Source organism: Pan paniscus, chromosome 10 (assembly GCF_029289425.2).
Source record: "Pan paniscus chromosome 10, NHGRI_mPanPan1-v2.0_pri, whole genome shotgun sequence".
Taxonomy (NCBI): Eukaryota; Metazoa; Chordata; class Mammalia; order Primates; family Hominidae; genus Pan; species Pan paniscus.
In genome coordinates, this window is record NC_073259.2 from 89,174,628 (window position 1) to 89,193,195 (window position 18,568).

Sequence of the window (18,568 nt, forward strand, 5' to 3'; positions counted from 1 at the left end):
ATTTGTTCATTCAACATATATTTTATTAAGCTCCTGCTATGTTCCTGATACTGTCTTTGCAACTGGGTAATAAGTAATACGTATCAAATGGATGGGACATATAACTAGTTTTACAATCCATATACTTCCAGGAAGTATATATGTTTGAATGGGGTACAAAAATAACAATTTAGTGAGTCTGTTGTGAAATATCATTGAGCTATTTAATCTAAAACAGCACACTGTCTGGCATATAGTACACATTTAAAAATGTTAACTATTATTAATATATGAATTTAGTGCAGGAGTTAGAAAAATTTTAATGGTAATTGACCAGATAGTAAATATTTTAGGCAGTATGGATAACATGATCTCTATTGCACCTACTCAGCTTTGCTGCTGTAGCACAAAAGCATCCTTAGACAACATGTACATGATAGGTGTGCATTTTTCAATAATATTTTATAGAAACAGGCTGTGTGCCGGGTTTGGCTCACAACCATAGTTTGCAGACCCCTGATTTAGAGGAAGAGGCATTTTCTTTCAGTCGGGTGGCCAAAGAAGGCTTCCTGAAGGAGATGAGATTTGAGTTAGATCTTGGCTAAGATTCAGCTAGTTGAAGAGAATGACATAGTAGGATCCAAAAAGGCAGAAAAAGAATCTGAGTCAAGCAGTAGAGACAGGAAATGGTAAAATTCATTTGGAAGGACAGTAAGTAGACCGATGTGACTAAAAGGTGAGAGAAGGTGAGCTTGCAAGGGTAGGTTTTGTCTGAACTGGATTCTGTTAATGAGTAAAAGTTTTTGAACAGGCAAGTGTCATGTTTTAAACAATGTTAAGAAGAGGCAGGTCTTGCAGTATGTAAGTGGGAGTGAAGCTGGAAGCTGTAATAAAAACCTTTGATAGGTGGTCTGTTTGTGAAACAGTGGGCAATATGAAGGGGAAAAAGGACTCTGGGAAGATTAAGGAAGGAAGGTGCTTATCAGAGCAAGAGATGGTTGAGCTTTAGAGTTTTACAAGCCCAAGATGAGACATTCTTAATGGGAAGAGAGCTAATATATACTGAAGGCCCCCTGAGTACTAGGTATAGAGTGAGGCTTTGCATATCTCACTTTATCTTGTAATAGATTAGTTATTAAAACAAGAAAGCTGATTTGTGGACAAACCATCTGGGTCCTTTTTTATCTTTTTTTTTTTCTTTTTAAACATGTTGAGTTAATGCCTATGAAGAAAATCTAGGGAAAATATATCAGTCACTGACCTGCAAAAGAAACTGTAAAAATTTTTGATAAGATATAGGGAAATTACAATATGTAAAACAATAAGGATTTAAAAAACTTCTGGTGTACCACTTAAGGAATTTTCATCCATCTCTCTCTCTCACACACACACACACACACACACACACACACACACACCCCTAATACTCCTTTGTTAAGGGGTTTATGCAATAAATGCTTTTATGGACAAGGCAATTGGGCAGGTCAAATGTAAGGAGAGAAGATGGAGATATATATATCTGAGATAGTTGGGTAAAATTAGTGTGTAGTTGAAATTAGGAATGATTTTGATGTCATGATCTTCAAATAAATAGGCTAAAGAAAAAGTTTTATTTTAACAGAAGAAGATGGAAAAGATGTATTCTAACAAGTCAGTCTAGACTCAATAAGATCTCCCATAAGACTGTTAATAGAAATGTGAAAGGAATTATTTTTTCAGAGGAAGAGTCTAATTTTGACTTTATTAAATTATTCAAGCTTTGATATATTCTATATATGCTCCTAATTTGATATGTAGCTTGCTTTTGTTTATTCAGAATTCTAAGGAATGCTATCTCGAGCTATTTTTGTGAGTATTATAGATATTAAAATGTGAATTATATTCAAATGTCTGACCTTTAAAAATAAATAAAAGGAAACAAGACTTTCTGCTTTTTTTTTCCTTTTTGTTTTAAGGCAGCTTGATATGGTGGAAAGAGGTTCTGCAACCAGACAGAACTGGCCTTCCTTCTGCCTTCGCCACTTGTAACCTGGGGCAAACTATGTAATTGCACTGAGCCTCCGTTCCATGAATATTAAATTATATTCAAAAAGCAGGCAATACTATATATGCATATATTTAGCACAGTATAAACCTTTCCTAGATGAAATGTATTATAACTAGAAATCAGAATTCAGGAATACATGCAATACTTTGGGTCAATTATCTGCCTTCCGAATAATTTATTATGTGTCTCTTTTGCTTTGGATTTCTTGGTGAAGAAACAATGTACTTAAAAATATGAGGACTTATTTTTCTGCAAATTAATGAGTTCTGCAAACGTTTACTGAAAGCTCATGACATGCCAAGCACTGTGCTAGGTATAGGAAACACAAAAATAAATGACATCCAAACTTGGCCTTATAGAGCTTACTGTGCAGTAATAGAGATTTATGAACACTGACTATAGCTGAACATTTGAGGCATGTCCAGAATGTACTGAAAAGAGAGGTTAACATAAGCTGTGGTTCCCACCAGGGATACATTTTGCCTACACCTGTGTTTGTCTTGAAGAATGACTTAACAAGTTGGCAGGTAAAGAGTATAAAGTGTATCTTAAGGACAGGGGCAGGTCTAGGCTTTGTGAGGCTTGAAACTTTAATCATTTGGGAGCCTTTTTAAGAAAATAATATAATGTAATATTTGGTGAACATGAATATATATTTAGAATGAGAAAAAATTATTACAAATTATTGGAGATTTGGGTCTTTTTCTGCTGTAATCTCTTTAGGCATTTAGTAGAGAAATATATAGAAAACCTATGAAATTCTACTACAACCTCAGCAGCAGCCAGCTCTTATTGGGGCCTTTGCAAGTAAGGGGCCTCAAGATTTGCATTGTACTAGTTTATGGCAAATCCACCTGGCTTAATGGATTATTTGAAAGGGATTTATACATTTCATACATATGAGTCAAAAACATCATTGAGTATGCAGTTTTGAACAGGTAAGTGAGATTTGTGTAGAAGTGATCAAGTCTATAACAATTACAAAGGGTTTACTGGTTTTCAGACCATTCAATAGAAAACAGAAACATTCAGACATTTCTTTAGAAATGTTGAATTGCCAGTCTGCAACTAAAATATTGTGATTACCTAATTAACATTGTTAAAGCTTTCTCTCCATTATTATTTTTTAATTGTAGCCCAAGGTGGTTGTTACAGCATCATTTGGCATTGAACCTGGAAGGAGGGTAGAGTACGTACCACTTGTAGAAGAAGCGCTAAAAATAGGACAACACAAACCAGACAAAATTCTCATTTATAATCGTCCAAATATGGTAATCTGAATATTGAATTTGGTTCTTGCTTATGGTAATATGCTAAGAATGAGTTTAGTTTTTACCATTTAAAAGAGACATTTGATTTATAAGCTATTAAGTATACTGCTGAATGTTATTGTTATTTCTAAAAAATATATGAATAAGACTTACTGACTTCATGAAAATCTAGCTTAAAACCAAAAGACTGAAACACAGAAAGATGTGTGAGATTAATGAATTGGATTCTATGTATATTGCTATTGTTGTGTTTTTTATTAACTCAGATTATATTAGCAATAATAATAACAAACACGAAGTGACTGCTTACCATATGATTTTTAAGACATTCTATTAATGAATATATATATATAAAATAATAATAATAATAATAATTTTTTTTTTTTGAGACGGAGTCTCACTCTGTCGCCCAGGCTGGAGTGCAGTGGCCGATGTCCGCTCATTGCAAGCTCCGCCCCCTGGGTTCATGCCATTCTCCTGCTTCAGCCTCTGGAGTAGCTGGGACTACAGGTGCCTGCCACCACACCCGGCTAATTTTTTGTATTTTTAGTAGAGACGGGGTTTCACCGTGTTAGCCAGGATGGTCTCGATCTCCTGACCTCATGATCCGCCTGCCTGGGCCCCCCAAAGTGCTGGGATTACAGGTGTGAGCCACCGTGCCCGGCCATATTTTTTAATCTTCCTGGTAACTCTATTAACTAGATGATAATATTATTACTATTTTAATAAAAGAAGACTCCAGTGAACATGGAGATAAAGTAACTTGCTCAGTTTGAAAGTGCCAGAGTCAAGATGCGAATGCATGCGCTCTGACTGTATGCTTAATCCCTCAGCTATCCTGACTCTTGGAGTGGTGTGATTAATTTGCATGCAAATATCTTCTTAAAATTTTGAAGAGTATTTAGGCCAGAAATAAAACTATGCTTAGGAAAACAAAACATGAATATTCTAAGTAGATAAATTATTCTGTGATCTATGAAGGAAGGGAGAACAGTATAAGATATCAATGAATACAATTTACCGTACTTTTCCTGTAACTTTGAACTCATGATCACCTTACTTCTTCACCCAAGCAAATCTCTAGCTATTTATGATAAGACCAACTTGGGTTTCTAGCAGATTAAATTTTTTTTTTTGCAGAAGTGAAATTGCAAGACTGCAAAGAATCTTGTGCAATTAATTTATAGAACTCTTGACAAGTTTTCTTTGAAAATACTTAAATGACAAGATATGAGAACAGAGTGTTAAAAATATGTCATTTTGATTACCACCTAGCAATTCCCATTACCACATTAAATTCCTGTGTAAAGTTTTAGTAGTCTGTGGTTCATGAACTGCTGCACTTAATGATTTTAATGTTCTTATGATCTTGAAGAAGAATTTTAAGTTTCTTTCAGAAGACCTCAAGCACTTTTTTTAAAAAAGCTTCTTTGCTGTTTAAATCAGGTAATGCAAAATCAGTAATATAGAAGGCTTTGGGTAAGAACAGTTTAGAGGAATGGCAGGAACACACACACAATGTATGCATATGTGAGTATATGTGTGCTGTTTACATTCATATGTAATTTGTTCAGAACTTATGATGTACTAAGTTCTAGGCCCAATGCTGAGTACTTCCAAATATTTTTTCTTATTTAATTCTAACAAACAAATGAAATACATGCTGTTTCTAGCCTTATTTTGGAGATAAAGAAACTGAGTAATGGAGAGGTCATAGCCCAAAGTCACGGCTACTAAGTGGCAGAACCAGGATTTAAACTCCGGTTTAATGATTTGTAACCAACAAGATATATGCTATTTCTTTCACTATAAACACATTGGATATGTGCAAGTCTCTTCTCTTTTCTTCTTAATAGAGATTAACTGCCTGCTCCCCTCCAATAACTAGCTTACTTTCTCAGCTTCTCTCTTTTTCTGCAGGCCCTTTCCTCTATTGTGATATAGATGAGGGCTGTAGAAATCTCTTGTTCTTTCTATTAGACCTGCTGTTTTGGCAGTAACTAAGCCCAGTGGAATGGCTTTGCTTTGAATTTAGAGAGACACAAATTATGAGGCTCAGTGGTGTGTCTTATTAACCAGGATTGCATTTTTGTAAGAGGAGGTAAAAACTTGGCTGCCACACCTAAGCCTCAGGCAAACAATGATGGAATCAAAGGATATTGCATCAATCACCCCTATGCTCTCCCAATACCGCCTTTTAAGAATTATAAGAATTAGGAAACACATATCTATAGAAGTAAATGCATATATGTGAAAATGTTTTTTTTCCCTCTCTTTGTCAGATCTCCTTTGCACATACCTCTGTTTCTTAGCCTGAAGAATAACCATTTATTGAAGTCCTAATTTCATTAGAGTCCTATAAAAATTATCAACCTGTAATTATTTTTGTGATCCTCAATTTGATGTTTGTATTTTGCAGTGTGATGATTTTTATAGATCTCTGTGTTGTCAAAAGTTTGATAATTTGCAATTAGTTGCTTTTATCCATTGTATAAATAGAAATGGAAATGTATGATTTGGTCATAGTCAACTATTTTATTTATCTAAATGGCAGAGCCAGTACCTATCAGAGTGGGGCTGGAGAAAGCAGTTTGGCCTGAAACTTCAACTTGATACAGGGTCTTCGATTCAGCTATAAATGTGTTAGCTATAAATGTGTTTATTCATACAGGTATCATATTCATACAGGCATCATATTTGTGATATTATATTGAAGTATTAATTGGTAAATGTACCTATTTAAATATATGAACAGTTTTTACAACCCTGATTAATGTATTAAGCAGCCTAGAAAATGGAAGTGGCTTGTCTTTTCTAAATTTTTCAATCTTTGGGCTTATCTCAGGAATCACTTTAATGAAATGGTTACATACATCTCTAGATAGTAGATCTCATTAACTTTCATTGAGTGTTATATAACTTTGCTTGTGCTTGTGCTAACATGTTCGCCAATTATAAACTTCCTGATGTGTGATCTTGAGCTCAGCTAACATCTAAGAAAAAAACTAGGCTTTTAATGGGCATTAACTCTACTTAAATAGCTGTAATTCCCCATCAGAGTAACTTTTCCATCAGCCACTTCCCTGCTTTTCACCCATCTGGCCATTTCATTGTCACTGTTGTTAAAGAAGACTATTTAATTTCTTTAAAGGAGTATCTGTTTAACTCATGACTCTATTATCACAAAGTTTACTAGAAGGAGGAAAACTTGGATCGTGTTTTAGATATATCACAGACTCTGACTAAATTTCAAAACTGGATTTTAGTCTTCAAAAAGGAATAGTAGAATTCTTCCCTACTCCTGAAGAAGAATTAATGTTTTCTTATTTGGAAAGGTAGCTGTGGTATTACTCCTACAGGCCATTGTATGAAGAGAAATTTTAATAGCTTAGTTGACACATCATTGTAAAGATAATAAATGCAAAATAAAATAAATAGGCTATGAAAAATAAAAATTAGTTTATAAAGTTATTAGTGTACATACATCTATAAAAACATGAAACGTTATTTAAGCCATGAGTGTTGATGGAAAAATTACTGCATTATACTGAATTTCTAAAGGATATCTCTAGATTTAAATGAAACATGCTTTTTTGTCAGTTTAGTTGAAGTGAATATAAAACTTTTGGACTTTTTATAAACATTTATGTTAAATCATGAACTTGAACTTTTTAGTCATAAATCTGATGTTCAGTGCCATATAGGCCTAGATTTTCAGTCAGATGCTCAGACTTAAATAGATTTAGCTACTTTTTGTTCTCTTGATTTAATCTCCTTATTACAGTACATATTCTTATATTTTTGCTGTGTAGGAGGCGGTTCCTTTGGCTCCCGGTCGTGACCTTGATTGGGATGAAGAGATGGCAAAAGCCCAGTCACATGACTGTGTTCCTGTTCTTTCAGAACACCCATTGTACATTCTTTACACATCTGGCACAACGGGGTTACCTAAGGTACTCACTCTCTTAGAGATAACTATCTATAGCAGTAGATTTACTTTGCACCAAGAATGTTTGATCACTGACTGGAAATGTTTGCAGACTTTACTTTGAAGTTTAGAGAGTTACTTCATTTGCTTTTATTTTTTTTTCCTGTGCCCAGTCTGGAGTGCAGTGGCGTGATCTCACCTGACACAGTTACTCCATATCTTAAAGAGATTTTGTGTTTAGTGCTAAATAGAAAAACATTTATTATTTAACATCAAATATTTTGCTCTCATTTCTTCCAGAATTGTCTCAAATGCTAGAAATATACAATTGCTTTAGTAGATGTTTAATTGAATATCAGTTGGTTTAATAACATTATATAAAAATATATTTTAAATAAAATATTTTTATTCTTTTAGATTGAGGTATAAGTTTCATGCAGTATAGAATTGATTTTTTGATCTAGGGGAATTCAATTATTTATTATGAATGTGATTTTGAGAATTGGCCTAGGCAGTTTGAACAGAGGCAATTTATCCAAAGTATTGAACTATTTGATTTACAGCATGGAAGACACTCAAGGATTTTTAAATCTGTTTACCATGAAATGTGTTTTTACAAAGCAAAGTTGAAAGCATCAATATTCATTGATGTGTCAAATAGCAACAAATACCACTTTTGCCTGGTATCTCCAAATAACACTGTTTCTTCATAGACCCTTATAAAAGATAACAGTATCATTTTCCTTACTCATCTTTATTAGGTGGTTTAATATTCATTGAGTTGTAGAATTTTAGTAGGGGACGGGACTTTCATAATCATTCTCTTCCTTGAGGACAGTGGCTTCTTTATTACTGTTAGATTACTATAGCCTCAGTGTTCTGAAAACTTCATTTCTTAATCTTCTTAGAATAGTGGTTCTATTTGATTAGTTAGCTTTTTAAAAGGAAATTTAAGATGTTCCATATAAACCTTGCTTGTGAAAAGGAACACTTTTGGTAGGGGAATATATTCTCTCTGAGGACACAGGTTATGTTTTAGTATATTTTGGTCTACCATTATGCTGTATGTAGTTGGTGCTCAATAAATTTTTGTTGAATTCATACGTAGATACATGCACATGAAGATATTTGTTTCATTGTAGAATTGAAGCCTTATGATTTTGTTGCAACTCTAGTGACTTGAAAAATATTTCTGCATATTGAAGATTGGAAGATTTATTTATTGAAGCATGCCATATAATCTGCTCGACATAATTCTCAACCTCCACTTTTTCCAGTTCTGCCTTGCACACTAGCCACCTGGAGTCCAACTGAACATTTGGCTATAAAATAAGAGGGGACTCAGCAAAGTTATGATCTAATATAAAAGTATCAACATGAGAGAAAACTCCTGACCCTGAAAACACAGTATAACTTAATTTTTTAAAAATTTAGTTCCTTAAAAGCCTGAAGAAATCTTATAAAAACATTTGTGCTACCTCAAGACTTTAAGTCACTGAAATTCACTGTGACCTGGAATGGGATCTTATGGGAGGGGCAGAAGAAAAGGTTTTCAGAAATTAAAAGCTGACTTGCCAGTGTAGTAGAAATCAAATAAAAGCAATACACAGAGCATTATATTGAAAAGTGGTTCCAAATAAGGATGGACCCTAGCTATTCCAGGTTTTCTTTTTTTTCTTTTCTTTTCTTTTTCTTTTTTTTTTTTTTTGAGACAGTCTCCCTCTGTTGCCCAGGCTGGAGTGCAGTGGCGCGATCTCGGCTCACTACAAGCTCCACCTCCCGGGTTCATGCCATTCTCGTGCCTCAGCCTCCCGAGTAGCTGGGACTACAGGCGCCCACCACCACGCCTGGCTAATTTTTTTTTTTTTTTTTTTTTTTTGTATTTTTAGTAGAGATGGGGTTTCACTGTGTTAGCCAGGATGGTCCTAATCTCCTGACCTCGTGATCCACCCGCCTCGGCCTCCCAAAGTGCTGGGATTACAGGCATGAGCCACTGCACCCGGCCCAGGTTTTCTCTGAGAGGTTCTTTTCTGGATTCCTTTCAATGCCTAAATGGAAGATCCTTTGATATTTCTATCATCCTCATTTTCCTCCTAATGTACCATCCTGAGACAATCTATTTCAATAAATTTGAGAGGGTTTGAATTGTGTGGAGATTTCTGCATCACAGTGAATTTGACTCAATATAATGTATTTGTATTGAGTGCTCAACAGATACAACTATGAGTAAAGTACAGTCCTTCTAGTCTAGTGGGATTGAACTAGGTATGAACATAGGGGATGCAAGATAGAAGGTGATCCTTTAGTTGGGAAGATAGGTGACTACACACAATGGAGACAAAGAAATTAGTTTTCAGGCTGTTTAATTAGTTTGGGACTTTACATAGGACAGCATGCTTAACAGGGAGGAATCAGATTTGGTTCAAAGTTAGGAGTCTAAGACTTTGAGAACATATGAGGGTGCTTTTGAATATTCATTGAAATAGAATCAGAAGGATGGTTGGAGGCTAGGGCAACTAAAAGTCTTTGACATACTCATCATGATGTGTCTTCAGGACATTTAACATGAAGATGCCCAGTCAAGAGTTGGTGATGAGAGTCTGAGCCCAAGAGTTACACATATGGGGTTGGAGATAGACACTTGTAAGTCACTGGGGTACAGGACTGGTGATTAAATTGTGTGCGTGAGTGAGCTTTGCAAAGTTAACACATACAGAATGGCAAAAGAAGGTAGTTATCTCTTTAGGTCCCTCTTCCTTCCAGTGGACTTTAGGGTTGAAATTGCTTTAAATTTTACATTACCAACAGACCTTCATGGCACTTATTTTAACCTATCTTATAGATATTAGTTTTTATGGGACTTATTTTAACCTGTCTTATACATATTAGTTTTTATTTATTTACTTTTATAACAATGAATGTTCTCTGAGGTCTTAGAATATACATTATCCTTTTTGGATCCACTGTAGCACTAACGTTAAAATTTGACCCAGGTAGAGCAGAATATTTGTTGAATGATCTCTTACTTCTCTAGTAAGTCAGCTTCTTGGACACCTCCTTATTCATACAATTCTCGTTTCATTTTTCATAGGTATAATCAGGATTAATAGTACCTAAAATCTTAATATGGGATCCACAGAATGTAAGTATAGGAAAAATAAACACACATGCATTAATGGAGCATTTAGATATAAATATGATGTCATCATATGGTTTGTTTCCTCCATCCTTGATCTTCATGAGGAAAAATAATGTTGTGAGCTCATAAAACTCTTCTGCCTAAAAATGCTTGTTTCTCACATATAAAACACACATAAGGCAGTCTGTTCTTTGGTTAGAATTTGTAGATACATTTAAAGCATATTTGCATATCAGCATTTGCCAACCCTGGAGTTGTCAAGTTGCTGTATGACAGGTTAATCTGTTAGCTGCTGTAAATATTCCAGCAACCACATGTGAGCTTCTTTGCATACATTTCTGTTTTGTTGTGGGCTTCTATTCTGTTTGGTCTGGGTGCCTATATTTGAGATAGTTCAAAGCACTACATGATAAAAGAATCCCTCATCTGGATCAGATGTCCTTTTAGGCATGGGAGATTTAGTGATTATAATATTTATCTTGTTTAGTTTGATATCATAAAGGGATCATGATAATAAAAAAAGGAAAAATGTTCAGTGTCAAAAGAGAACAGGGGGAAAGAAATCAAAAGGAAAAGATTGAAAAGAAAGCATGACAAGAAAGTGGTAGATAAGGCCTTTTGTCCTGATGGGCACTTACTTCCTGCCCCAGAAAAAAAAAAGAGTGAAAGTCAAATAAAAAACAGCAGTGAACTTTTTTGTTTGATCTGTGGTACGCTCTTGCAGTTAAAGTGCTGAACTGGTTGCACCCTTGCCCCTTAGCTCACAGTTGTTCAGATCGACAAAAAATTATACAACTGCCAAAATATCCTCCATGGACATAGCTTCAGAATCATCTGAAAACCTGTATCAAGATATTTCATGTTTGATTAAATATCCCGAATAGAAACTTTTTATGCCTTCTAAGAAGATTCAAGATTCACTAAGTTCTACAAGTGTCAAGGGTTTCTCCTGAACAAAGAGTGTTTGTTAAAATAATTGCATTGTTCACACGGGTTTATACACTCAACTGTTCACTCATTTAGACAGTCAACAAATGTATTAAATGCCTATTCTATCCCAGACACTGTGCTGAAGATACAAAGATGTTGTCCTCACTGTGCTCAAAGTGGTGGAGAAGGCACAGCACTAGGTGGGGATATCAGTCCTCTGATGAGGTTTGCAGGCCCTGAGGGCTGTGAAAGAGGACCTGAAAGACATTTGACACAAATAACAGGATGGGGTGAAACTTCCCAGAAGAGGTGGTATTTTTGCAATGTCTTGAAGTACTCCTGGTGAAGACATTGGAGTTCACCAGGTTTAGAAAACAGTTGGAGGCTTACTCTAGAAAAAGGGGATGCCATTTGTCAAACCACTATCGAAACAAGCTTTAGTGCTGACGTGTTAGATCTTTTAAACAATCAGAACCATTCATTTTTTTCTCTGACGCCTGCCATCATCTGGTGATGGGTTTCTTTTCTTTCCTTCAAATAAAATTTATTTTCCCCCTTTATTGTTTCTTGTCAGGCTGAATTGATACACACACACACACACAAACACACACACATATATATATACATATACATAAGCATATAAATATGTACACATGCATGGATACATGGATATGTTTACATGTGTGTATGTGAATAGACATTTTACATATGTAAATATATATATATTTGCCTTGTATGATTCTTTATTACAAAGTAAATGATAGAGGGACTTAATGTAGGAAATAGGAAGTTTTGTCATGTACTCTAAGCTTTTCTACTCTCAGTATTTTGGGATTTGCCTGTCAGATATTTAAAGACCATTAAAAAAAAAACTTACATTTTTACAATGAAGAATCCCAGATTCTTAATCTTACCACACACTTCAGGCTTCCTTCCTCTTCTACAACGCCTATTGTTACAATTGCATTTTTCTTTTTCAAGTTGTGGCAGCCAAAACTGCACACAACATTTATACCAACATGTTTTCTGTTTTACTTTAATAGCCCCATTTATGACAATCTGTGAGTTTACTTGTCTTCAAAAGTAGCTCAGTAAGCTGGAAATTATAAAGAACTATCTGTGATAACTTTGTGGTCCCATTTCTGAGTAACTAACATTCACCCTTTACTTTTACTTGCACTGATTGAATTTTTTACACACCATAAACATTGTATTTGTCCCCCACTCCCAAAAGAGAGCACCTTCATATTGCTTCCATTGCTATGTCTGAGATAGGATTCACTTTCATGTCTTTATTCAGGGCACAGAGTGCTAGTCCCATCTGGATATTTTTCAAGTTCCGCAGACATCTTTAAGAATTATGACTGATCCTACCAAAAGATCGGAACAGCATATTGGCAGGTTACAGGGTTTTTATGAGAATATATTAGATCATCTAGTGACTTTACTTTTAAGGTAGGTAGAGTATAAGTACATAGAGAGGCCAGGTGCAGTGCATCATGCCTGTAATCCCAGCACTTTGGAAGGCCGAGGCGGGCAGATCACGAGGTCCGGAGATCGAGACCATCCTGGCTAGCACGGTGAAACCCTGCCTCTACTAAAAAAAAAAAAAAAAAAAATTAGCTGAGCGTGGTGGCATGCCTCTGTAGTCCTGTAGTCCCAACTACTCGGGAGGCTGAGGCAGGAGAATCGCTTGAACCTGGGAGGCAGAGGTTGTAGTGAGCGAGATCGCGCCACTGCACTCCAGCCTGGGTGACAGAGCAAGACTCCATCTCAAAGGAAAAAAAAGAAAGTGCATATAGAAGGTAATAATAAATAATAGAGATTCAAAAGACTAAAATGAAGAAGGTTTGTGTTTTAGGGGTAAGCACTGGTATTAAGTATTTTTACTTCATATTCAGATATACTGTAAAAGTGCTATTTTTAGTTTACAACTAAATTTGCTTAGTTATAGTATAATGATTTGTTTTCTGGAGCATAATTTATGTGTTTTCAGAGGCTGAATGGTGTTTCTCTTTTGCATTTTAATTATCATTACCTGGAAAATGTGATTATAAACAGGAAATAAAAATGCTTTATCATCTTATTTTTGTTACAAATTAATATTTATGCTAAAGAAATTCTCTTGAAATGTAACCTTCGTGTTTTTTATACTTTCAAACCTCTTATAAAACGTGAACCTGGAGAATATGAAACCATGCATTTCTTTTTTCTGCACCATATCAAATACTCAGAAATTTGAAACTGTATTATCTGAGCATTTGAGAGGCAAGACCAAATTGCAGATCTAGAGTCTAGATTAATAAATGGTAAAAAGATGCTTGATTAAAATTTTTATACTCATTCTTTAAAAAATAAAAGTAAGTGGGTATCAAAGACTAATGAAAATCAGAAATTACGGCTCTTCTCACTCCTTCAGCTTCATTTTAATTGTTTTAAATGAGAATATTTGATGGCAACCTCTAATTATTTTGACATTTATGCCTTTTGACTGATAGGAGCACAGGGTAAAATAAAAAGCAATAATTGCTAGAACCAAGGAAATAATATCGTTAATGAGATTTTAAATTTTAGTCTTTACAACTTTTAATGCTTTTTCACGCATGTTCTCATTTTTAAGTCTCCTTTTTTTGGTCAGATGGGTTTAAGTATTCACTAATTTACAGACAAAGTGACATTGGTAAATGTCGTTTGAAGAATTACTCATCTGAGAGGTAAATAGAAATTTGTCAGCTTATCCTTTACATTTATGTTTCAGGTTTTACAATTGAATTACTACTCAGTTATGTCTTCCCTCACCTTTTATTTCTTGTCATCATTTCTAGTCAATGCATCTTACCCTCTGTACCATATGGTCTAAACATTTACCTAGTTTTAATAATATTTAGAGTTACTGATAAAAATGGGTTCTAAATGCAGGGACATGTAGGATGGAGAGAAAATTTTAAAACATGTTTAATTGAAATTATTACTGATATTAAGTATCACCATCTGTCATAACACATGGACAGCATATTGTCTCCAAAAGCTACTTTTTCTAGTCTGTAAAATGAATAGTTTTTATAAAGTGTTTGCAAATTGATTAATATCAGATTCATCAATCTGTTGAGCCATAGGAAAAGATCTTCTCAATAGAACAAACTAGCAAAGTGCATGGACGATAGGATAGGATACAGTGGAAAAATAACTGTTTCGTTTACATGGGAAGGTGCACGTGTAAAGCCTACTGGCAGGGGGCTTAGAATTTCTAATGTTCCCATGGAGATCAAGAGGGCCAGCTGCATGCTAACCATGTCATACAATCTAGAAAATAGCTCTCAAATACCAACAACACTGCATCTGATATTTGCTAAGAGACCAGGTGTTGTTACAGGTGAATAAAATAATGTTCCACAGCATGATGCCTATGTTTTATTAGTGGCACCTGAGGAGAGCAGCAATGTTAGTAACTAACGGAAAGTCAATTTCTGTTTCATTTTCCTGATTTGTGTATGTGTGTTAAGGTGCAGAGCTATGCCAAAAAGCATAACTAATAGCACAGTTATTGATTAGATCCATGTTTGCCCTTTCATAAAAAACAATTTTTTTTTGCATAAGAGCAGTTATGATTGTTGTACTAAAAGATGCTTCAAAATACATGTGAGTGGAATATACCTTCTATCTCTTAGCAGGTGTTCACCTACTCATTCTGAGTATTCACTCGGTTATGTCTTATTGGGCCAATGATGATTAATGTTTTTTAAAACAATAAATGAACTTAATTATTAAATTTTCCATTAGTTCTTATTTATGGTGACATTTGTACCCAGTGTTCAAATATTAATCTTGCATTTAGGTTGAATATGTTCCCAGTGTTGGGGAGAGCTACTTGAAACTGATTTGTGAAAACTGTACTACAATGATATAATGATCCCTACTTTTGCCCAAAATGCAATATAAGACAAATTTTTTAACCTTAGATTCAACTCACTGGAATTCAGCCCTAAGAGTTCTAGAGTTCATAACTAAAGAATTGCTCAGCTTTAAAGTGTGCTTGCATGATCCTCAGTGAAGCGTTGTAATGAGATTCCAGTTAGAATATGACTTTGTTTCCTCCAAGCAGCTATTATTATTTAATCATCTTAAGAAATAGAGGTCCTTATGTTAGCCTGCATTTGAGGTGTATAACTACATTTTACCTTTCTTCGCATTAAATTTTGTTCTGGAAATACGTCTGAAAATGTAGTGTTGATAATGTGTGGTGCCATTAGAAAAGTTTGTATTGCATGTAATTTTGTGAAATCATGTTTTCTTTAGAAGACTAATAATGTTATGTGAGAATGGATTCTAAAAATGGAACTAATGAGGACAAATTATTTTGTGTTGACTATTGAAGGACCCAAAGAAATAATGATTCAAAGATAATTTTATAAAAGCCAAAGTAACTTGTAGCTAATATATAAAATACTTTTGACCAGGAACTTTTAAAGTGGATGCTATGAAGATAGAGAGTGTTTTTACACATTGTTTATTGATTTTAATTTCACTTTTTCTCTCCTTAGGGTGTGATTAGGCCCACTGGGGGATACGCTGTCATGCTACACTGGTCAATGTCTTCCATATACGGACTTCAACCTGGAGAGGTAATCGTGGTTTTAAATTTACATTACATGACATTTTCTGAATAAAATATATTCATTTTATTATCTTATTTTTTAGGTGTGGTGGGCAGCTTCTGACTTAGGCTGGGTTGTTGGACATTCCTATATCTGCTATGGACCTCTTCTCCATGGGAACACAACAGTTTTATATGAGGTAATAAAGTAAAATTAATACCACATATAAATGATATTTATTTTACTAAAACTTTTCATGAAGCAGTCCTGAGTAGGATCAGAAAAATTGGGGTGGGGACAGGGGACATTATTATATCTTCTTCCAGTTAAAAATATAATTTTGAAAGGGAAAGGGATATGTATGAAATATTAGCCAGTTATTTAAATTTTGTTGAACAGTCAGAATTAAATTCTGAAGAACATACAAAAACAAGATTTATATCTATCCCTAACAAATTTCTAGAAATTATTGGCTGATACTGATTTTAGAGTCCCAGAAAATAGTTATCATAAAGCAAGCAATGTAGATTCACCTTTTTTATTTTCATAGGATTAATGGATTTCCAAAGTCATGTTGTCTCAATTTTAAATAAATACTTTCCTTGGTTTCTAATAAAGCTCTGTGTATAAGACATAGGAATATACACTGACCAGATTTATAGCTGAATAAATAACTGTTTAAAAATTCGATGAATATATCAGTGTCACCTAGGAATAAGATTTCTTTGCATATAGGAAATTTACTTCATATGCCTATTCCATTTAACTTTATCAATGTCTTGTATAAAGACTTAGAAAACATACCTATCAGATCTGTAGAAGATCAAAGTCTTGGAGGGATAACTAATATGGTAGTTTGCTAAATTATCATTCAAAATGGCCTTGGACTTTTGGGACAAATTTAACAAGATGGAAAAATACATAAATATTTACAGTTCTATATTTAAATTAAAAAATACAGAAATAAAATAGGGAAAACTTGGGTTAGTTGTAGTTTATGTAGCCAAATCTCTGGGTATTATAACATCCATAACTTAAACATAAGCTATCGGTAGGACTGTTTTTAAAAAATACTTACCATGTGCAATGATGTAATCTTACTTTACTCTTCCACATTTGAAAATTTGTATTCAGTTTAACTGAGATGATAAAAAAAATCACTAAATTACTAGAAAGCATCTGAAAAAAGGGAGTAGCATGGAAATAATGTATACAAGAAAGAGGTGGGCTGGGCGTGTTGGCTTATGCCTATAATCCCAGCACTTTGGGAGGCCGAGGCAGGTGGATCACTTGAGGTCAGGAGTTCAAGACCAGCCTGCCAAACATGGTGAAGCCCTGTCTCTACTAAAAATGCAAAAAATAGCCAGACCTGGTGGTGCATGCCTGTAATCCCAGCTACTCAGGAGGCTGAGGCAGGAGAATCACTTGAACCTGGGAGGTAGAGGTTGCAGTGAGCTGAGATCATGCAGCTGCACTCCAGCCTGGGCGACAGAGTGAGACTCCATCTCAAAAAAAAAAAAAAAAAAAAAAGGTGAAGAAATTGGGAATGGCTAGTCTGACAAATAATACACTTAAAGTGCAGATATTATAAGTATATTTTGATGTTTAAAAAGTTGCTACATATAAATTATGTAGTCTTGAATGCGGAGTTACAGAGGGTTATATTTTGGGAATAATCAGAGACAAATTTAAATGCTTGGCAGTAGAACAAATGGACAACTTCTCAAATATAAGGCTCTCTCTCACATAAGTGTTCTGTCAATACCAGACAAGGATTGTGAAGTAAAGGGAATTTTATATGTGGGGTGTGGAGAATAGTATTAAATGATTTCAAGTTAATTTGCACTCTTAAATTTCTGCAAGTCAATGAATTTGAAAACATGAGAGGCCATTCTCAATCTTTCTGGAATACTCCAGGCCTCATCATCACTTAAAGGCTATTTGTGTTCTTTCATTTTTAACTGGCTGATTTTCTGTCTCTGAATGCTAACAAATATTAAGGTAGACTTTGACACAAGTATTAAACCATGATATACTACTCTACACTTTTGTATCATGCTTTTATATCTTGCGGACTTGATATGCATTTGGGAATTCATCTACTACTCTGCATCTTTTGTATAGTGCTTTTATATCTTGCATACTGAATATGCATTTAGGTATTTGTAATAATTAAAACAAAATAATCTTGAGAAATCATTTTGTACCATTGTCTTTGCAATATAATGTTTTTAATTTAAAAAATTATTTCTCTTGAAGTAAACAAAATAAACCTCTACACTGAATAGTTATTTTGAATTGTGGCATTGCTTACATAAATATGACAAAGCCAAAGATGCTAACATATTTATGGTTATAAGCATTAAGCTGCTTTAGAATTGAGATACATACATATTTTGCGCTATTTACCATGGGCTTTTATTGTTTCTCAAGTTTATTTGAAACATGATATTAACACTGTGATGGAGGGTTGTTTGTTTCTATGTTGGAATGATTTGCTCAAGAAGAGTGTAGATGCTCTATAAATATTTGTTGTGTGAATAATTGACTGAAGTAAGCTACTATTTAAAACCTTTTCTCTGCACTCTGGCTTGTTTTCTACAACTTATAAATGTCTTTAACTTTCTCTGGTCACAAAACCAAGTCTTTTAGACCTTTGCCTGCTTCAACTATGCCATC

The 18,568-nt window shown here is 34.4% G+C and overlaps 1 protein-coding gene across 2 annotated transcripts in view; it reads left to right on the forward strand.

Annotated features, from left to right (window-relative positions):
* The window catches only part of ACSS3 (acyl-CoA synthetase short chain family member 3), a 184,791-nt gene that overhangs the window by 58,884 nt on the left and 107,339 nt on the right, over window positions 1-18,568 (forward strand). Inside the window, exons 4-7 of one of the 2 annotated variants that reach the window (XM_003811658.7) lie at window positions 3,163-3,297; window positions 7,110-7,250; window positions 15,836-15,916; window positions 15,993-16,088. In XM_003811658.7, the coding sequence (XP_003811706.1) occupies window positions 3,163-3,297; window positions 7,110-7,250; window positions 15,836-15,916; window positions 15,993-16,088 (453 nt within the window). The remainder of the gene's footprint in view (window positions 1-3,162; window positions 3,298-7,109; window positions 7,251-15,835; window positions 15,917-15,992; window positions 16,089-18,568) is intronic. The other variant, XM_008964068.5, reaches the window with a different exon arrangement.